Here is a 22,455-nt window from a genome sequence, read left to right as displayed (position 1 = left end):
CTGTTCAATTTACTAATATTTTTTGTCATAATTTAAACCACATGTGTCAAACTGTCTAAAACACCTGCCTGGAAGTTTCTAGTAATCCTGTAGACCTTGATTAGCTGGTTCAGATAAACTCTGCAGGACAGTGGCCCTCCAGGACCTGAGTTTGACACCCCTGATTTAAACTCACTGTCCCTTTGGGGGTCATACCATTAATCAGGGTTCACCAATCTCGGTCCTGGAGGGCCGCTGTCCTGCAGAGTTTAGCTCCAACCCCAATTAAACACACCTGAACCAGCTAATCAAGGTCTCACTAGGCATACTAGAAACTTTCAAACAGGTGTTTTGGAGCTGGTTGGAGCTAAACTCTGCAGGGACAGCGGCCCTCCAGGACCGAGATTGGTGAACCCTGCCATTAATGAAAGTGGTGCTGAGAGTCCAACTGGTAAAACTGTCAATGATCACCTTTGAATCACATTTAAAATGTGTTTGTAAACACAACGAAACAGTGCTTATATCCACCCAAAGCTCCTTTGTTTGATGGATCTCTACCTCGTTCCAAAATCAACATTATCTGTGTGTGTGTGTGTGTTTGTTTTGTGTTTAGCTGTGGGTTATCAATGAAATGAAGTGGATTTTCAGGGCAGAGCAGGGATTTCTTTCTAGGCTCGCTATGAGTTTTGGGTGAGGTCAGTTGGGTTTTCTCTCTGTTTTGATTACCCATTTCATATGCATAGCAATTAGTGGCACAGTATGCATCCCTTTGGCATTATATAACAAGTCCTAGTTTCAACTTTTCCTTTTATCTTACTCCAAGTCATCTAGAGAGCCTTAAAAGAATATAGATGTCATTAAAAATCTGTCCTAAATTTATTTTTTTGTTTGTTTTTGTGCTGTAAGCTGTCAGATAGAAGACAGATGGTAGCTTAACAGCATGTTGGACGAAAGCTGTTGGACTGTGTGTTTGCGTTTGTGTTTTTTGACTGTCTTTGCCTGTGGTACCTCTGAAGGGAATGGGATTCTTAGTTGAGACAAGTAGATCACAAAAGCTTCTGAAAAGGGCAAAGCTTATGAATTTATACAAAAACCTGGTATTTACAGATGGCCACGTACTGCCTTACATCGTAATGCCATGTTTTAATGATTAATTTTGTCCTGCTTTCTGGACTCTTGGCTAAAGCCGAACACCACAGTGACCTGTTGTTGCTTTTCTACATTGAAAATATGTTTTCACAGTAGATTGGCTGTGAATGTATTGGTTTTCTTCTAAATATAGCTAGTAATAGACACATATATGTCTTATGGTTAAAGCTAATGTAACCAGATTAAATAGTTTTATGTGTGCAATGCATCCAGATGGAGAGAGAGAGAGACTGCACTGTTGTCTCTGTGTGATTTGTAGGTGAGAGGCTGGCCAGCTGCTTGAATGTCAGTGATGATGAAAGAGTGAATGAGAAAAAGAGGAGGAAAAGATTTTATTTTGCCAGCAGCGCATCATCAGATTATCATGTTCTCATAGGCACAAAATGTTTTTGTACTTCAGACAAATCACACAGATATACTCCTGGAGCACTGAACAGAGACATCTGTGTGCTCTAATGAATTCTTTTATAATTGTTTGTATCTCAGCAGCTTGATGTTGAAATCCACTCCAGATTTATTGATAGAAAATATCTAATGGTACACATTGCTTAGACAGATCTGCAAAGTAACTATATTAGTATAACTAGACTTAAAATTTTCTAAAGAAAATTAGTGGTGGTCTGTGCAAACTGTTTCTTACTGAAAGAGCCCACTCCCATGTCTATGATATTGATATTTTGGTCCTTAGATACAGTATGTATGAACACATCTCTTTTGACATTTAATCACAAGGCTGTGATATCTTTGTCTCAAACCCAAAGGTGATCTGCTTATGTGACAATATTTTGGCTCCGTCCCCCTCATTCCACTCCATGGGCTAATGTGGTCCTTTGGCTGCCATGATGGATATTGTAAAGAGGAGTCTGTTTCTGTCATGCCTGTTATGAATAGACAGCAGGGCAAATATACTACTGTCATGCCTGCCAGGCAGAGTGGTTTAAGGATGGTGGATGGTATTGGCAAGGAATGAGAGAAACCTATTAAAATATCCTTGATGCACAAATGTGCAGGTTACAGTGAAGATATTCTATATTTGTCTTGATCATCCGGAAAAAAAAATGCTAATCTGCACTGCAAGTGATGTGGTAGCAGTCTAACAGAGTGAATGTAAATTGTCAAGAAATGTCTGGGAATGTTCATTTTATATTTCACCCATAAAAAAAGAAAAGAAATTATATTTCGCACACCATACTTCCAATTCTAGGTAGCCTATTGTAGTGCAATTTTTTTTTTTTGTGTGAACATTTGAAAATACTATGCTGAAAAAAAATATTATTAAATAAAGATAAATTATTATTAAATCTCAACCTAAAATTTGCTTTCTTTTATTCATTGCAAAATATAATTTCTTTTTTTTTTCTTTTGATTATTGTGTCTTTAACAGTCAGAGGAAAAGAGGAGGAAAATCAATAGAATGAGAGACATTGATTGAAGGTGAATGGAAGAGGAATGATTTGACGCATATGTGTGTGTTTGAGACAGGAGGAGATCATTTGGAAATGCTGGAATCTTTTGCAGTGACATTTCATCCGAGATCTCACGGGAGGGTACATCAGCAGGAAGACAAAACCGTGTCCGTGTGCTTGAACCCACCCACACACAGCCCCCATTATATACATTTATTATACATAGGCACATGCACCAGCACATGTATCTCAGTCGTATTCATCATTGTCTCATTGCACTGAAATTGAAATTGCGATTCACTAATTTCTCATTGGCGATTCTGTGAATGAACTAAGGTGATGGAACGAAGGGGGACACAGTGTTCCATCAGTCAAAGGTAATGAGCTCTAGCTGCACAAACTCCCCCTCCTGCTGCGATCAGATGGTATGATCCAAACGTGCAGGGAATAGGAATACACTGTAGCAGAGAGTAATGCGGGGGAATTCCGACACAACCATATATGGGCAAGGAAGTCATTCTCTCTCTATCTCACCTCTCCAAGCTCACTCTGAAGTGGGATGCACGCAGTGCTGATGTTCACGGTGAACTCGCACAGGCACACATACACCCACGCACGTACACAGACAGCGGCTCATCTGAAATGGAAATTGGTAAGATGAGCACCAGGGCGGCTTGTAGGAGTGAGACAGCTGTGACTAAATGACATGCAGCATCCACAGTGGACACGGAAAGATCTTTGTCCAGGTGGGAAGCTGGAGGGAAGATATCCCATATCAGGGCCGAATACTCTTGCTGTTAGTGTCGTAGTGTAACAAAATGGTAAAACTGATCTGGAGTCAGTGTTGTCTTGAAGCTAGGATTGTGTGTGTGTGGAGCCACAGAGAGTCTTATAGTTTTTAGGACGCAAGTTGTTCAATTCCAATCCTTCAAAGTCGTGATGAAATGGAAGTAACACCAGATCACAAGATCGAGTTGTGATATTATGATTAAGAATTATGTTAAATAAAATAAATATGATTTTAGTTACGTTAAAGTCATTAACGTGCTTTTTAAAAATACATAGGGTGAATTATCATTTATTTCTGACTTTAAATATATTGGAACAGAACAAAATATGTAAGTATACAATAGATAAATAGATGGGTAGATACGTAGATGAGTAGAAATGTAGATGGGTAGATATAGAACAAAATGTATGTACATATGGTAAGGAATCATTTTGCATGATAAACAAGGGTTTATGTGGTTTAAATACACACATGTAATATGTACAAACATCACACATGAAGTTTCTGTAGATTACATGGATGTAGGAGGTGCGTGAATTGCCTATTGTTTTTACATCTCTTAGAAAAAGTGTCTGAGTTTGTGACAAAGCTGAAATGTTTTGTTTAGGTAATCTTACAATATGTAAATGACAGTGTTTCAGGGTGCAAGCGGTCTTTCTGAACAAGCGAAAATGTCTCCAGTTGGAAAAATGCAAGCCTGGGTCACCTTGAGCTTAGTTATTTAGCGAGTGAATCTTCCCTGCCCACGTTTAGTTCGTTGTTCTCTATATACTTGCAGAATATTGGCATAAAGTTGCAAATTTGTCAATTTGGATTTATAGTGGCCCCAATAGTTTTAAGCCACATTTAAAAATGTATGAATGTCATGCAGTGACATTTATACAGTGTGACGTAAGTGTACAAATACTTTGAGGCCAACTGTGTATCATTCTGAATCATTTTAGAATTTATTTTTAGTTTATTTCCAGCACAGAATAATATAATTAATGGACAGTGTAATGCAATGCTTTGAACAGAAGGTTAGCTGTTTAAAATCAACCCCTGACATATGGGTTCAAAAACCTGTTCAGACTCACTGATTAATATACATAATCATTATCCATTTCGCTACTCAGTTGTCCTGAGGCCATAGGACTCAAGAGCATTACATAACGCTGAACAGCAGGAAGCTTTTGCCAGACTGCAATTCTGCAACTCACATCAGTGGCCGGACACACGGCTGTTTTAACCATGTTTTGCTGTGTATGTTGATGACATAAAGATGAAAACGGGCACTTGTGCACCCACCTGACACTGAAGCATAGATTGTTATAGGACACACACACACACACGCACACACTGACATAAGAGTTGATTAAATTCATCAATCTGCTCCAAGCTCTCTGAGACTGCAGCAATAGTTTCACATCACAGGTTTGTGTTATAGCAGGTACATAGGTTTGATGATATAAGGGTGTGTTTATGGTAAATAAGGCAAGTTTACAACCTTGCTTGTTCAACAAATACTAACCATTCTCAACGTATACCATGACAAAGCCAGTCTGTGTGCATGTGCACAGAGAAAATCGGAGGCAGGGACTCATTCATATTCTCCAAGGGACCTTATGCTTTAGTTGGTTTATCAAGGCATTCTCAGGGTAAAGTTAAATAAAAGTGGAAACAGAATTGATGCCCTGAACATTTTTGCCACAAATGCTGTACATTTCTGCTGATGTGGTTGGATAGGCTATCTGTTAATGGACTGTGGAAATGGTGCTTCATTTGATCCTCTGCACTATTTTATAAAAAAGGGAAAATTATACACTCTCTTCTTCGGTGAGCATTTGTATTATCTAACAAAACCATGCATATCTAGTTCTGTACTGTGTAATGTATGCACACCTTCATTTCAGCGGGGAGCATAAAATTCCCCTCAGCAGTTTTTGAACTGGCAGTCCAGCTGATTGAATATGCATCAATATAAAATCTTGCTCATTAGTTAAGACTATTAATTACATCCTAATGAACATGTCTGTAATGAAGTGCTGGGAAAATTCACATGGTAATCTGTGTTTAGTGTCTGGCAGAGACACCCTTATCGGGGGTTTGGTTGCTCTCGTTCATGCTTGTTAAACCTAGATTGATTGCTGTGGGACTAATCAAGGAAAGAAAGTTTTCCCAGCGGTGTGTTTTTAATGCTTTTAATGATTAAATGTTGGGTGGACATCAGCTTGGCACTGGTTCATGTATAATACTGATTTCTTTAGGACGGAGCTTTGTGGGAAATGTTGAGGAGAGGAAAAGCAGTTTGGTTAAATTTATTGGCTTGGTCCACATAGAAAAGATGAGATTTTAAGGTTTACAATGCATTCTGGATATTTTTGCAATGCATTCTGGACATACTGATCATAAATGGGTTTTAAAATGTGCAGAAATTAAATGATGAAATCACTTCACCATTGTTTTTCACCAAAACTTGACATGCAAAAGCTTCAGTGGTCCTTGCATGAATACCAGTCGCACATTTCACCTCAGTCATGTGATCATACACTCTCATCTCTTAGGCATGTGGTGCAGTGAGATCCATCACACTATGATTGTGTAATTCCTTCCTTGATGAAAACATGCCAGCTGTGCTTGCTTTGCATCCAACCAGGAATTTCTCCTGTGCCTTTATTTGATCTCATCTCTTTTGTTGGTGTTTATTTGTTGGTCTGTGTTTCCTTTTTCCTTTTTAAAGACTTAATAATGAAGATTACTACCCCTGGACAGACTCTGCTGTATGATTGCATGCAGCAGATGATGAATTACATAAGAAATAAATGTGAGTTGAGATGTTGTGTTAGATAAGACGTGACTGAGAGAAAGACAAGGAGGTTTATGAATGATTCACTTGGAGCTGATTTAGTTGCCTTGTCTCTTTCTTGCTCATCTTCCTCATTGTTTGTACAAGTCTGGCAAAGATTGAACGAGAAACATTTATTTGAAAGAATATTTACACAATAAATTTACAGACAAATATTGAAAAATGGCTAATCTGCAATTCTGTTAATTGGCCTAGTGGGCGTAGAGATTTGCCAATGGCTGCTATCTAAAGAGCCAAAGCATCTGATAAACTAGCGTAGTTAGATATATTGTCCTTTTACTAGTTCGCTATAAATGTTATTAATTGCATGCTCTTTGAGGTATTTTTTTTTTATTATTATTTTTTGACAGGCCATTCCTCAAGACCTCTGAATCACAATTTTCTCTGCAGCAAAAAAAATACATTCACATCTTTGTCCTCATTTTCACTGGAAACCTGCTTTCATTGTAACTGGAGCATAGGGTGGCGGGGATTTCGTATATTCCCAAGAAATCAGTTTACCGTCGACCTTAATTAATCACATAAACAACTTCACTCCAATTCTGTAAAACCCAAAGTGGAGACTTTCATTCACATAGCTTCATTCTCTCTCCATAGCTGCCACAGTATTTGTGTTGTACAGTGCTTTATTGCTGGTTGTTTTACATCCTCTGCTCTTCTTGGCTTTCCTAGATTCTGTCTCCTGGTATACTATTTTGGTATACTATTCTCTTTATGTGTCACCCTACTATTTTGGAAGCTGTGATAAAGCCTTTAAAAACAGGAACAACGGGACATTGGGGCAAACTTGCTCAGAACAAATTCGTCAAGTTGAGAGATTTTACTTTGAATGGAGCAGTGAAGCTCTTTTAAAAAGAGGATGAGGTCAATAAGGAGTTTCAATAGAAAATGAATAGATTTTAAAGGGCAACTCTTAATGTTGGATTAGGTGAGTCAGGCTGTGGGTAGCTCTCCACATATTCCCACAATTCTGTGCTCACAGCAACAATAGAACGGCAAATCCCAGCTGGCATGATGCCTTCCAAGTCCCACTAATGAGCGTGTTCTGAAAAGTGGGGGCGTGAGAGCTCTGGCTCCCTCTCTCTCTATATCCATCTTTCTCTGTATCTACACATGCACTGCATCAACAGACAGAAATTTTATTGTAATATGGAGTTGAGACTTAGAATTAGAAGTTCAACTTTCGATTATCTGCATCCTATGTGACATCAGATGTGACCTCCCATTAAACTTTTTGTGTTTGTCCCACTGATGTTCTTGCTAGTGGTGAGTATGCCTGTTAAACTGCTGCTGTTGTGCTGACTAAAGCTGTGCTATTTCTATTTCAGTCCATCATGGAGCAGTTCAACCCTTGCTTGAGGAACTTTGTTGCCATGGGGAAGACTTATGAGAAGGCCCTCTCCAGTGAGTACATCAGCGGCTTGTTCATTATCACTCTTGCAGGCAATGAGCCAGCTATTCAAGCTCTTGTTTCATTGGTCTGCTTTAATTTATGAGAAGAAATTGCTTGAAATTCATGCTTTATGGGGAGCTCCGCTCCTTGACACTCCTTGGTTGCATACACATTCACGACTAATATAAAAACTCCAATCAAATTATTGTATAGAAATCTAGTAGAATGTTGTTTAAATGTTTGTTAAATGTTTGTTAAGAATTTATGTTTATGTTTGTGGGGCGGAAGGCTTCCCGTTCCTTTGTACTAACGATGTCATAGAATGTTACATGTCTAAATCCATATGCACCCTGAAACCCCCTAAACTTCCATCTGGTTCATGCATGTAGCATCTCCAGAGCTGTCACATACATGTAACACATACATGACACCCGATGATGTACGGACCTCTGTGTGTGTTTTCAAGATGTTGACTGGGCAAGGACAAGGACGTAGGCATTTCAGAGCAAAAAATATGCACTGGGAGGAAGGGAGAGTAAAATGGAACAGAGAACAGGCGTAAATAGGCCAGAGAGAGCTCTGGGAGCAGACACAGTCCCGCAAAGAAAGCGAAAATGGAACAGCGAAGATGTATATTCAGGACAAGAATGGTACTGTATGTCACTGCAAGGAGGACGAAGTATGGCAAAAACGACAATAGGTAGCACAGTTATTTGGTGTTCAATGCAACACTTAAATGCCCTTTACTGCATCGCTTCTTTCATAAAGCTTTATTCTGAGAATAATAATTACTAACATTGTCTCATTTATAACTTCGATCACTCTTGAAAAACTCTTGACAAACCCTAACCAGGTGCGACACAACAAGATGACAAGCAGTTTGTCTATCCATACTAAAGATGAAAATCAAACAAGTGACCTAATCGATCACAAAACAGCCAATTACAACAGTTTCCGCCGTTTGTGCACTCTCTTGCTCTCACAGCACAATTAAGCATACAAATAAGAACACAAACCATTTTCATGCTTTTTCAGTTTGTTATTTAATATCCAATATAATATCCGATTCTCGGTCTCTTCAGTGTCTCCTCATCCGTGTTTGATGTTTAATATGTATGAGGAGTAGTGTTTCAGTCCAGGGAGATTTCGGTGTGTGTGAGGCTACATGGCGCGCTGCAGTAAAGAAAAACAACAACAACAACTAGCAGGCAAAATCTGGTGTCACTCATCGCGATCGTGGCTGGTTAGAAACATTTTTGAAAGAGAAAGAGATAACTTTTAAATTACTTGTCCCTTTTAAAACATTGCTTCTGGTTAGATTACATTGTTAGGGAGATTTACAGTTTTAAACAGATGCTAAACTCATAGGATTTGCATTATAATCAGGTAAATAATGGTGCCACGTTGTCTGATCTCAGGGTATGATGTGTACAGTGTTCCTGTGTTCAGTTTAGGCCCACGGACCGGGCAGAAGTTTCAGGACAAATCCCTGTAGTTTTAGCACTGTGCCAAGAACTGCAGAGAACCAATAATTTCACTCATCGTTCCAGAGTCCATCTAATATTTTATGAGGCAGAAAATACAAGAAAAAGACCAACGCTCTGGAGGATAGACCATGAGAGTGTGTGTATGTGTGCGAGAGTGTGAAGTCTGAGAGATAAAGTTAAAAATAGACCCAACTAGTGTGAGATTTGTGCTCCCATCCTTGTAGATCTATGGAGGTTCGCAGAATCCCTCATAGGGATTTGCTGGAGTTGTAAATATGCCAGGTCTTGCAGGCAGCAGAGTGGAAACCCTCCACAGTACCCACTAATGATACAAATGGTGGCCACTGGGCATTAGCAAGTTTTTGGGTTGCTTGGCAAATGCAAGTAACCAATAGTAAAACTAATAGATTGTTTGAAGATAATGAAATATCTTAGTACAAAAAAGAAACATTGGCTGCAAATGTTCAACAGTGGCTTGCAGATTTGGAGGCCCATTTGCATGCCCTAAAGTAGATGATTATGTTGAGCATAAGCAGCTGTTAAGCCTAAAGTATCTCCCCCTTTGCCTGTTTTTTGGAAATGTTGGAGGATTCTTAGAAATAAAGGATTGAAAGGGTCAGGAAGTTAAAAAAAAGTATTAGAATAAGAATAATTAGTGGCCAAAGACCTTAACATCTGTATTCAATGGAGACTTCTATATGCATTAAGCTGGAGAATATCGCATATAGACAACGTGATAACAGGGTATAGATTGGGCTTTTCTGTGGTTTTTAACTTTAGATTGTCTCTTGTGGCTGATCAGTGTTTCCTCAGAGATGGTTGGAGAGACTTTCTGTCCTATTTTTCAGACCTCTGTAATCCTCTTTCCTTCTGCTGCCTCTCTCGTTTCTTTACCCCTCACCACTCAGCCTAACCGCTGGAGCACCAAAGCCCCCAGATTTCCCCCTCTAATCCCTCACAACCAGGACGCACCTTATCCTGAGCATGGGATTTGTGTGGACACTAGCAAATAAGTCTATACATTCGTATGTGACTGGGCTGCCATTGGTGTAGCCTAACCACCTCCACCCAAACACTCCTTCTGCATTGAATTGGGATGGCCATACAGCATATTTAATTTGATGTGAGTGTCAACAAGTCTGTTAGGGACAGAAGTATGGTCTGTTTAAAATGTCAGAGAACAGATCTTAGATCTTACAACACAAGTACATGTGGCAATGCTGAGAAAGCAATGCTTGTGTACTTTCACTGTGTTGATGCATTTTCATTTAATGGCTGATAACTGATAAATGGCTCACATTAAAATTCTACATCATTTTATTCTAAATAAATTCAAAGTAAAACACTAAATTCAAATGTTTTAAATGCTACAAGTGAATTTAGACGTCACAACATTATAATGTAGGCTACAGATGAAAAATGGATATTAATTTTGAGATTTGCTAAAGATTACAATGTTTTACAGTGCTATTCATTTTTTAGTGTTTTAATGATTAATGCCAAAGTAAGATGGTGACAAAGCTCATATTAAAATGTAAAAATGATGAACATTCACAGTAGGCTTGCTGCGGTATTTAGTGTTACCGGTGTTACACGGTGCTTGGCCATACACCGATTACATTACTTGCCTGCCACAACACCGCAAATACAATTAAAACCATTTAGTTTAGTTGGACCAAGGATATTACAATTACTGAAAGCGTCTGCTCTGCTCCATACAGCACGAGCTGCAGAGTCGCAGCAGGAGTCTGCTTTTATTTGAGAGAATTTGAGAAATTGAGAAACTTTAATTTGAGAAATTGCTTGAGATGATTGACAGGATAGTGGAGGATTTGGTGCTCAACAGATCCTGAGCGTCATTAACAAATATCATAAAGTGTAAATGTGCGGTCAGATACTGCCGCTCCCTACACGAAAGTGAAAAGTCTGTAAAAAATGTTCACTATGACATCCCTATTGCACAATTCAATTTCCAGTACTGGAACACATACATTGTGCATCCCTAGAATTGCAGGATTTAGAGACGCAACAATGAACGAAATAAACGTGCATTGTGACAAATGTCTGTGTTCGCATATTTAGTATATGTTTCAGGCAATATAGTTAAATGTACCATGGTGTTGATTGTTCTTCTAATGAAAACTGAAAGTCTTTACAAAACATTTCCAATGGACAAAAAGCCCTCAAAAAAATGCAATGAAAATTAGATGTCAACAATGATCCTTCAACATATTGGATGTACTTCTATCTCTCATAGCCTTTTATATTTGCATCAAATTAAATATGCTGTGTCGGTCTGTATGATTCTTACTTGATTTTAAAATTATGAAGTCTGTCAAATGAAGTCAAGGCAGAACTTGGCCTATTCTACTCTGCTACACATGCTAACCTTCGCTAACCACTTGCTCAGTACCTTCTGGTTCTAAATTTCCCTTGCTCCAAGATACTTTGTGCTTCTTGGCACTCTCCCGCCTCGCTAAACTGCCATGATCCTCTGGCTCCGAGAGAGCCTGTTTCAGAGCCAGCCCTTCTCTTCCATGGTGATGCAGAAGAGGCACAGCTGTCCCTGTGGTGGGACCTCACACAGAATGAGTGATTGCTCTCAGTAATGCGCTGATGTGATCTGATGTGAATGTTAAGTTTTGGAGGGTATCAAACTTTTTTTTAATATTATTTTAAAGTAATAGTACTTTTGCTATTCATTGCTCACCAATCACAAGCTCCACCCCCACCTCCCCAGTTCTTTGGCCGAGACATCATAGAACATAGAGCTTAAAGCTTTCCCATCCACCACTCCTGTTTTCATAGATGCTGCACCTGTGGGTTGAGGGAAGCTTCGGGTCAGCAAGTTAGCACAACCCCGATTCTTATGTCCCCAATGCTTCCATGTTTCCAGGTGTGACATTTGCAGCAAAAGGCTACTTCGACGCACTGGTGCGGATGGGAGAGCTGGCCAGCGAGAGTCACGGCTCTAAGGATCTTGGTGAGTTATAGACTGTAGCTGCAGTGGCCCCTGTAGTTGGGAGGGGGATTGCAAAAGAGAATAACTTATGGTTTCAGTGTGAATGGCTTTGGATGTATGAGTACATAGTACAGCATATCTAAGACTGTATCTTTGGACATAACACACATGTACAAATGTACACACTCTGCAGATTCATTAATTTGCTCATTGGTGATTGGTTTGCACTATGTTCATTCTATACTGTTGTCTTATTTCCTTGTCTCTCAATGAATAATCATCCAAATGTAACAATTAGGATTTAGATTTAGGGTGTCATGATGAGATTATAAAACCATTCTTGACGCATCTCAACTGTTTACGAACAGTCTAAGTGTGCATTTCTTTTGCAGTAAAATGTGAAAATCTAGTTACCTGCTCTGCCCTTTCATGACTTTAAACTTTGCCATTCAGCTGTGCATGAGAACAAACAATGCATTAATAGTACCTGAAACCATATGAAAAGGTTTGTGTAATTGTTTTCTTCTTAGCATGCCACTTCAGATGGCATCTGTCCCATCTTTGCTAGGTAAAGTCATATTCTTTAAATATTTCGGTTTAGTGGAAGTTTTTGCACATCACGACGCCGTTTATCATCTATAACATTTTGCCTTGCATATGTTTTTTTAATCAATTAAAAATGAATGTAAATTTTGAATACACTATGAAGTTTTGTGCTTTAATAGGGCATCTGTGAATCATTTGTTTTCGCTCCAGCCCTTGTATGAATTATGATGAAAAATTTAATGTGAACCCTTTTTGAGATGACATTTAGAGAACATGTATGAAGTCACAGTACAAGTATGTTTTTCTTTCCTCAGTAATGCTGCTGTCCATTCATTATTTACAAGTGACTGTGCCTTGTAGTTAGCAGTGACTAACTGTGCAGTAAACACTATAGCAACCAATGGATGCACCAAATATCAGTACAAATAAATCTTTTGGCATTTACCTTTCCAGGAAGTGTTGTTCTGTCCTATTGGTATCTTGCTGAAAAGAGCATTTTAGACCTGTAAGTCTGAATATCATTTGATTTAAATCAGGTTAGACTTTAGATTTCTTGATCTCCACAGGGAAATTTATTTCAGAGTGTGGGTTTGAACCTCAGTGCTCAACTTCAAACAAACAATCCTTGTCCAATTGTGTGTCCAGTGCATCTCTCTGGGTAGAGTTGGAGTCTGATTAGATGGACTTCAGTGGAATGTGAGACTCTTGATAGAATTGGCTGTTGAATCTATTGCATAATCTGTCATTCTTCAAGATGATGCTAAAAGCACATCAGTGTCGCAGCAGCAAATTTGAATAGACGTTTATCTTAAAAGAGGACTGGAGGGGAGAGGCTGGTTATACTTCCATTATTTATCTCAGAATCATTTTTCTGAGCATTCACCTTCTCATTTCACTGCTGGTGTCTCATTGAATACATGTTCAATGGAGATCACGATACCAGCTCTAATTTGATGATTAAAAGGCTATTATTTGAATGAATTCAGCTTCATCTCATCCTGATATTAGTTACCTGATTTACAACATTCTCAATATCTAAACAGTACAGCCGAGCTGGAGACCTTATGAGATTATATTTTGGGCTGCAGGAGAGCTATTTCTCTGCTGCTGTCTCAGCATTGTAAAAAGCAGCAATATCTCTGTATGAAAAAGTTTAATGAGAAAAGTTTTATGAGAATTTAAGTCTCTTAGCCTTTTCACTAGAGACTTTCATCACTAGACAAATTACAGCACGTCTATGTTTGTTTTATGCCTTAATGTCATATGCATGTGTGGCATTATGATTATGCACATAATATCTTATAATGTTGAAAAGTGCCTATCAATAGAGATTTTATAAAATACAGAAAATACAGAAGTGGATGTGTCCCAAACAAGTAGTTGTGTGTTTACTAATATTTTTGTTATTATTTGCTAATATATTGTTTTTTAAACTGTTTTGCAGACTAAATCAGCATACTCCCCTCTCCCATATGTATTAACTATCTTATGCTTCTAGTTATTCCAGTAATGCTCATGTCATTTGTCTGTGCCTATTCTTTTCAATGAATGACAACCAGGCACTAACTTTTTTTTTTTAACTTTCTGTACATCACCATTATCATGTGGGTTTTATTAGGGATGCACGGTATATTGATACAATATTGGCCCAATATCTGCAAAAATGTTCTATTATTATTATTATTATTATTATTATTATTATAGTAACAGTAAATAATTATTTTTAATTATTCATTATTTGGCAATCCCAGAAGTCCCTTCTCATTTTTTATTAGCAAAGAAAGATTATGTAAGCCAAAACATATTTAAAAAAAAATGCTGTATATATGGTACATATTTTATAAGTATCTAATCAACAGTGCTTCCCACTTTTGTTGCATGTGTCTGTTATTTTCTGTCTCGTTCTTGTCTTACATTTCTTGACACTAATAAAAGGTGCCATAGTATCTTTCCCTTCACATGGTATTCCAGAGCATACCAGATGCATGGCATAACCACAAAACATACCTGTTCCTTTGTCTGGTTGTTGTCTTAGTGAGTACTATGATTGATTTCCATGAGCAAGACAAAGAAGTGTGTATATTCCTCTTTGTGTGACAGGTTTTGTTAAGAACAGGTCTGTTCTGTAAGTATATGTTGAATGTCAGTGTTAGTTAGGGGCCATAGGCTTTGAAAGAGCTTGCAAGAGAACATCGGCATGAAGTGGAAACTTTTATCCAATTTGGCCACAGGGAGAATGAGTCTGTGTTATGAATTTATACTCATGCAGACGTGCGTGGGTGAGGGTGCATGCATTTAAGCACGTGGGAACCATAGCATCAGCCATGTGGACCCAACCTGATTGCTGCGTGCCTAAATAAATCTCTTAAGTGAGGTCTTAACCCAGGGTTATTAATTGATGCAGACTTATTTTTGGCTTTAGTATAATTGTATGCAATAAGGAAGGCAGTCCTGAAGATGGGAGGCTTCACTGGCCTTAGATCATCGTGATAGCCATGAAACCTTACAATCAGTCACACAATCTCAGTGAAGCACTTTTGCCCACCACAGTCAGCTTCAAGATGTTCCTGTCTTCATGGACTTGTTAGCATGTCTCTGAGATGGACTGGAGGGTTTTTAAAGGATGTGCACCACAGGGGCCGCATTAATAATGTAAGACCTAAAGCATAATGGGTAGCACAGTTCACATGCCTGAGGTGTGTGTGTGCACTTGTTGTCCACCATGTTATACTATTTCTTATGGATGTCGACTAGTCATCCAACAACCTAGTTGATTAGTGCAGTTGACTAATTTATGTATGTAGAACAGGCCTGTGTTATGATTTGTATTTATATTTATATTACATATATTTATTTTGTATTTATATTCATATTTAATTTTTTGATTAATTTTGTGATTTTTAAAAAATATTTATCCTCTACGAAAAGTTGTCTTTAAATGAAGCAACATGGCATCACATCTAACTCCCACCATAAGTGTTGTGATTTTATGACACAAATGTTATTTTGAATGGATCTTATACTGTAAAAAAAATGCAATCAGGATCAGATGAACTTAAAACCAGCCCAATTATACAGAATTTCCTTAAAAGGAGACGTAACCCAAAAAAGAAAATTCTGTAATTTTCTAGCCCTTGCGTCATTTTTGGGCATGTGACTAAAAGAACAAATGCAGTTCGAAGAAAACTGGAACGACTTGAGGGCTATGCTTGAGGGTGAGTAAATGATGCCTGAATTCTTATTTTTGAGGAAAATATTCCTTAAATCAACTATAGTCAGTCATGCAACCCACCCACTAATTGATTTACAAAATATATATAATGATGTCAGGCTTAAATCCTATCAGTCTAGTTATAAAATTAAATGAGCGGAAGTAATCAAAATTTATGAAATTCCTTTATATCATTGCAAGAGCTTCTTTCTCGGGGTAGTGGATCATGGTGAGATTTCATTAAGTGCTGTTATCTTCCTCTTCATCGCTTCCTCAACTCTGAATAACTTGCGATCTCTCACTGTGAAGAGAGATGCACAGTGATTCTTCAATGCAGCACTTGTGCGTATCGCATCACCCAACGCCCGCAGTCAGCCCACGCACTGATGCAGGAACGCAGCCGGCCTGAGGAGAGAGAGGGAGCCGTGAGCTAAAAATAGATGAAGCACTTGCCTTAACAGGAGAAGTTCCGCTAGAGAGAGAATGAGAGAGCAAGAGTAATGTGAATGCGGCCCGTGCTGTGGATTTAGAGTCCCAGAATGCCTCCTTGGTGATGTCATGTGTTTCCAAAAACAGCTTCCCCTGTCTGCCTTTTCAGTGCTGCACAAGTGTGAGGAATAATAAACAGCTTCCTGTTCCTCCTGCCCAAATAGGGGTATCAGTCGTCATAGATGTGAGATACCAGTAGGTCGTTGTCTTCTCACGTTTTAAGCTTTGGGAGTTTTCCATCAAATTACAACTGTTTGTGCTGATAATTAGTCTAAATCCTGGATATTCTCGCTCAAGCACAAATGCTTGCAGGAAGGCAACTGTGTTCTCTGAATAAACACGATTAATTGCGTCTGCAAGCATCTTGCTCTGGCTGTAGTCACAAAATAACTCTGGGGTGTTTGAATAATTAATGCTGGTAAATCTTGGTGCAAACTGAAATGCTCCAGCAACACATCCGGTCTCATTTTTGATAAGCTATTTAAATAAATCCTTAAAAATATGCTTCACAGATCGGATTTCCTGTCCAAAAATTGAGCATTTGAATCTTTGGTTTCTTTGCTACTGTGGCACACCACAATGAATGTTATTTTTCATCTATGGAGAAGGCTAAATCACTCATTAAATTAATTTAGAGTGAAGAAAAATTGGACACATCTGCAAAACCATTAGCCTTTTCTGACCAGACTGAATAAAGTAATAAAATAATTTTAGCCGAAGGAATAAAAACACTTCTTTAACACGTTTAAGCGATTGATTTATGTATATATTACAAAAAAGTTACAATTTTAAATGTGGATTTTTTTTTCTACAATTTTTTTTAAAAATAAATTAATGCTTTTTATTCAGCAAGGATGCATTAAATGAATCAAAAGTAAAGAGTAGACTTTTACACTGTTATATTGTTGCAAAAAATTATTAGAAAAAGAATGCTGTACTTTTGAACTTTCTATTCAAGGAATCCTAAAAACAATCTATCATGGTTTCCACAAAAATATTAAGCAGCAACTGTTTTTCTACACTGATAATAATAAGAAATGTTTCTTGAGCACCAAATCAGCATATTAGAATGATTTCTGAATGACCATGTGACACTGAAGACTGGAGTAATCCTCACAGGTATAAATTACATTTTAAAATATATTAACCTAGAGTTATTTTAAAATAGCAATGTTATTTCACAATATTAAACAATGTTCATAATGTTCACAATTAAATTGAGCACTGCATGTCATGTGTGTTTTTTGGTTTACATAATAGTTAAGATGGTCAGATGTTTAGTGCAGAATATACAATAAAACATGTAATAGAATACCATAAACTGAAAAAAAAGAAAAAAAAAGGAAATAAACATTCAACGAGACATTTAAGAACCGTGGAAATATTTTTCTGTATAGATATATACAGCTGCCTCTCTCTCTCAGTTCTCAAACCTTCAATTCCTGCTCGCCACAGGAACAGTTGAAATAGCACTTTATTATGTGATTGACTCTATTCTGATGTTGGGAGCGCAGCAGCAGGTTGGCACAGACAAAGTTCGTGGCAGTCGTGGCCTAATGGTTAGAGAGTCTGGTTCTCAATACCAGCAGGAAATGACTGAGGTGCCCTTGAGCAAGGCACCTAACCCCCAATCGCTTCCCAGGCGCCACAGCAAAAATGGCTGCCCACTGTGTGTGTATCCACGGTTTGCAGTGTGTGTGTTCTCTACTCACTACTCCTAATGTGTGTGCACTAACTTAGATGGGTTAAATGCAGAGGACAAATTCCAAGTATGGGTTGTCTTACTCTCACCTTTTAAGTTTCATTTTCAGTCCAATTAGGTGGGATTTGTAGTGTTACAACATGGTTTGAGTATTTCCTCACCACACTGAAAGCCATTGCCTCACCCCCTAGGTATCTCTCTCTCCACACACAAACAAGCACACATACAAAAAAAGGTAAATGGCTCAAATACCTCTGAGGAATGAATCACAGAGCTGATAATTGCTGCTACAGATGCCATTGCAAACAGAGTCGTCGCTTGGCGATGGATCCACTGCTGTGACTTGCATCAGAGCTGCTATTGGAGAACATTCTTTTAAGAGCATTTCATCTTCTCACAGGTAGACAAATTAATGAGTCATGAACATTAATACATTTATGTTATTGTAACTTGTAAGCCTTCCAAACCCTAGTGAGCTACCTACTTAGACAGCATTTTAAGGCATCATGTAGGTACTTGCCTTATAAAATATCCTAGAATGAATTGCGGCAAGTCTCAAAATTAATACAAATTTGAATAAAATAAAGTAATAATAATAGTAAAATGGCAGATGAGTGTTGATTTGTAAAGTGAATATTGCAAAGTATAAATTTGCTATTTTACTCAAAATATGGGTGTGCTCTGAATTTTAACTCTCATTAGAGTATCTTTTTGTTAGCTTAGCAACATTCTAATGCCCAACTCCATTGGAATTAGTCACTGCCAATGTAGGGCATTCTAAATCAGTTGCTTATGAGGTTAAATTTTACTTTGAAGGTAGACATCTATGTAGGTATAGATAAGGCAGCTCACTAGGTTTGGAAATGGAGACGTTTTATAATTAATACTCATAAGCTATTGCTTCAAATTATTCATTATTTAGCCACCTATTGGTCTAAATAAAGTTCAATAGTCATGGACAATGATAATAATGTTACTTCGATATTTGATAAAAATGAATTTGGCTGCCCAGCACATCCAACCCACAACACCCCTCCCTGAATCTGTTCTGCTGCAGTAATCAATCTCCATTACGACCTCATCAGCTGCTCTCTAATAGTCATGTATACAGTCCTCTGCCACCAAGTACTGTCCGCAAAACAATTCTTTAGGAGTTTCAAGCTCAATGAGGCATCAACGCATTTCGTTTTGGGTCACTGAGTTTTACAGATTCAAATACGGCTGGATTATTATATTGAAGCATACGGATCAGTTTGACTGTTTTGTTTGTTTGTTCTGCCTATAGATATACAACCACATGTGAGCTTAGTGGAAAGAAAGAGCTGTGCACTAGGTTTATGTCATTTTTAATGATAAAAGTTCTGCTGCAAAGCGTCTTCCAGTGTATTGGAGAATTCAGCAGAGGAGACTTTGGTCCAAAGGCACTAAAGTTTATCACATCCATCTGTGTGCTTTATAATAAACCCAACACTGGTGTTTATTACTTCAAAGTCACAGTAAGAGTAAAATAATTTAAGAACAAAATTGAGTTAGTTTAATAAGAGACAGGACAACAGAAGAATGGACAAAGAAAGAAGAAAAAGATGAGGAAAAAGAAGGTTTTCTAGCACTCTCTCACTTGCTTTCTGATGAGAGTAGATTATGGGGTTCATCTTCCCTTGAAAATGTTAGGTTGACCCAGTGAGATGCTGCTGTAGTACTTCGCCAACCATGGTATAAAAAGGCCACTTCTCAGTCACAATCCAAGTTTTTTTTTCTCTCGAATATCTTGTTTTACTTTGTGTGCCCCACACATGACTTGTGGAAGTAAAAAAAAAGAGTGAGCGCAAATTAAGAATTCGTTCCCATGACTTATTAATTTGTGTCCAGTGTCCACAAATTATTTGTTTCCTTGTTTTAGTTAAATCATGGTCACGTTGTACTAATTTGTTCCCTCGCTTTAGTTAAATTATGGCCAACAAGGAAACAAATTAAGTTGTGGGAACAAATTCTTAATTCGTGGCCATGATATTTTGACCTCCACTTCGCATGCCATGTGCGTGGGTCCGTTGAAAAGTATCATTTTACAAAAATAAAATGGGTTTCATGTTGACTTGTGCGCAGCAAATCAAAAATCATTCTCATTTTAAGCTCTTTATCTTTTTGTATTTATTCCTTACTAAGTCCTCAGTGCTTTATTTAAATAATGTACTGATGATTGATGTTTTTGTCAAACAAGCCAAAATGTTTTTAGTAGTTTTTTAGTTTTTTAGGGTGCTGACTATGCCCCAGTTTTTCTTCAGACTGTACCTTAATTGATTTGGCCCTTTTAGAGCGGACAACAATATGTTTAAGTCTTTCAAAGCTGCAGATGTTGTGATCCGTGCTGATTACTGGTAAGCGGCTTAGAGCCCTGCCGAGCACGGCTGAATTGCAGCAGAGAGATTCGGGGGTGTGAAGGATGAGGACGGGGAGTGGTGTCAGACCATTGTGCTGACTTAGACAGGAAATGAGAGTGTCGACCTACAGACGAGATCTGGACTGGGGACAACTGGGTGAGGCTAGGGCATGGTCAGCAGCAGCGGGTCTCCAGTCACTCATACACTTTTATATGAACCTGATATAGTATACCCATAGGAAGAAAAATCACAGATGATTTTTAATATCTTAGTTGTTTCTCCTAGAACGCCTTTCAGAAGACATCTCAACAGAGTCACAAATTGTGCTCAGATGTGATTGCTTAGCAGTTAGAAATTTCTCAAAGGCCAAATTATCTAAGCTATCCATTTTAATTTTATATCACTATTTAGACAATTGCCTTGTTTATTTCTCCTAAAGATTTTTTGAGGAAACATCTGTGATACTTTTATGTTTTATTACATCTGAAGATGTAATCCCCATTACATCTTCAGAGCTATGAAAGAGAAACCACAATTTTTTGTTTTAAATCTTGTCACTTGAGTATTATCACTTGAGGATTGTCACTTGAATGTTATCAAATTAATCACTTGCCCATAATATCTAATGAAGTTCTTTCTGAATATTTAATTGAGTAGAAAACAATGGCTATTCTTGTTTGGTACCTTAGAAAGTGTCACATTCATGCCTGCTTCCCCTGTCATGCTAATTCTTTTCATTCTACCACAACAAAAATTATGGACTGAATTTGGATACAGCAAGATAAGCATATGTGTAATATGTGTTTGCATGTCCACCCTTATTAATCTCTCTGTTTCGTTGGACGTTACTGGTTGGATGCAGTCTGCTGACCTTGAACTCAAACAACTGTATAAAACGGACTGTCCCTCTATTTCTCAGAAGGCAGGGCTTAAAGGGAAGGCTTGATTAGATATGTACTGCAGGCTGGTTTAGTTGTCCCGGGTCCAGCTTGACGGATTCAAAGACAGGCAGGGTCATGTTTTATGAAACACAGTAGTATGTGGCTCAGTAGCTCAGAGGGATGTGCATGGATTTCAAATATAAATAAATGTGTGCATTGATATTGAAGGTATTTAATATCTAGTGATATGGAAAATAACAGGCAGCACAATTTGAGTTATCATTCACGTCCATACATAGCACAAACAATGACAGGATGAGGGATGAGTTGCCTCCACATATACAACCCTATGAAGACTTGCATCCATTACCAGTTCAGGAGGTAGAGAGATGTCATGCGAGTGCATGAACGTGAACGTCTGTCATTGTTCTTTTACAGCTGATTTGTGTGTAAATGCCTTGTCTTTTCAAAGTGTCTGCGGCTGATGCTGCCCTCTATGTTGCATACTGTGTGTGCGTTTTTTGTTATTTTATTTCATTATTTTATCAAGCCAGTTCAAACCTGGTTAATGCAGAGTTAGACAACAGTTTGATGGATGGATGGATGGATGGAAGGAAGATGTCTCAGCAGTGCTCTACAATCATTTCTGTCCCTGTGGAAGTGTGTATTACTAATGTAATGAATGGAAGCTTTGTTTTAGGGCTGCTTTGATTGAGTAATATGATTTGAGGCTTTATAAGCACACCAGCCAGTTTGAGCCTTCAAAGCCTTTAAAAACACTTGCATACTTTGATGGCCCTTGTGGCTTAATGCTGTATTTTTTAACTGTGGCGTGATGGATTCAGCAGCAAATAGTGGTGTAGGAAACACTGCTTTGATATTATGCCCATGAGACTTGGGCAGCCCTCTAGCCTGTGTTATTTATGCATTTAGTGTTTGGGGAGGTTTTACTCATTCACTCTTTCTTACTGTCTTAAGGTCTTCTGTACATTTGTTCCTGCTCAAACTAGGTCTTTTGTTCCTTTTTTTACAATGCATTGCCTAATCAGAAGAGGCAGCATGTAGGTACCCCGACACTGCACAACACAACACAACACACACGCCTCAAATGGCTGCATGATTCACCTCTTCTCTCTTTATTTGTGCTTTTCTTTAGATTTTTCTTTTTTTTCCTCTCTCTCTTGTACCACAGAATGATTCGTTGATATGAGAAAACTGTGTGCTAACAACATGATCT

The 22,455-nt window shown here is 38.1% G+C and overlaps 1 protein-coding gene across 16 annotated transcripts in view; it reads left to right on the top strand.

The window, feature by feature from the left end:
- The window catches only part of baiap2b (BAR/IMD domain containing adaptor protein 2b), a 55,252-nt gene that overhangs the window by 4,711 nt on the left and 28,086 nt on the right, over window positions 1-22,455 (top strand). For 5 of the 16 annotated variants that reach the window (XR_014608882.1, XM_084134331.1, XM_084134341.1 and 2 more), the window contains exons 2-4: window positions 7,498-7,573; window positions 11,946-12,032; window positions 22,268-22,279. Coding sequence is in view for 11 of the 16 variants with exons in the window: in XM_084134331.1 (XP_083990457.1) it covers window positions 7,498-7,573; window positions 11,946-12,032; window positions 22,268-22,279 (175 nt within the window). In the remaining 5 variants the exon portion in view is untranslated. Of the gene's footprint in view, window positions 1-7,497; window positions 7,574-11,945; window positions 12,047-22,267; window positions 22,280-22,455 lie in introns of all 16 variants that reach the window. The other 11 variants (XM_084134339.1, XM_084134345.1, XM_084134332.1 and 8 more) reach the window with 3 other exon arrangements.

Source organism: Abramis brama, assembly GCF_963993115.1.
Source record: "Abramis brama genome assembly, chromosome: 14".
In the NCBI taxonomy this organism is placed as follows: Eukaryota; Metazoa; Chordata; class Actinopteri; order Cypriniformes; family Leuciscidae; genus Abramis; species Abramis brama.
Note: the sequence above shows the minus strand (reverse complement) of the source record. Positions and strands in the feature narration are given on the sequence as shown.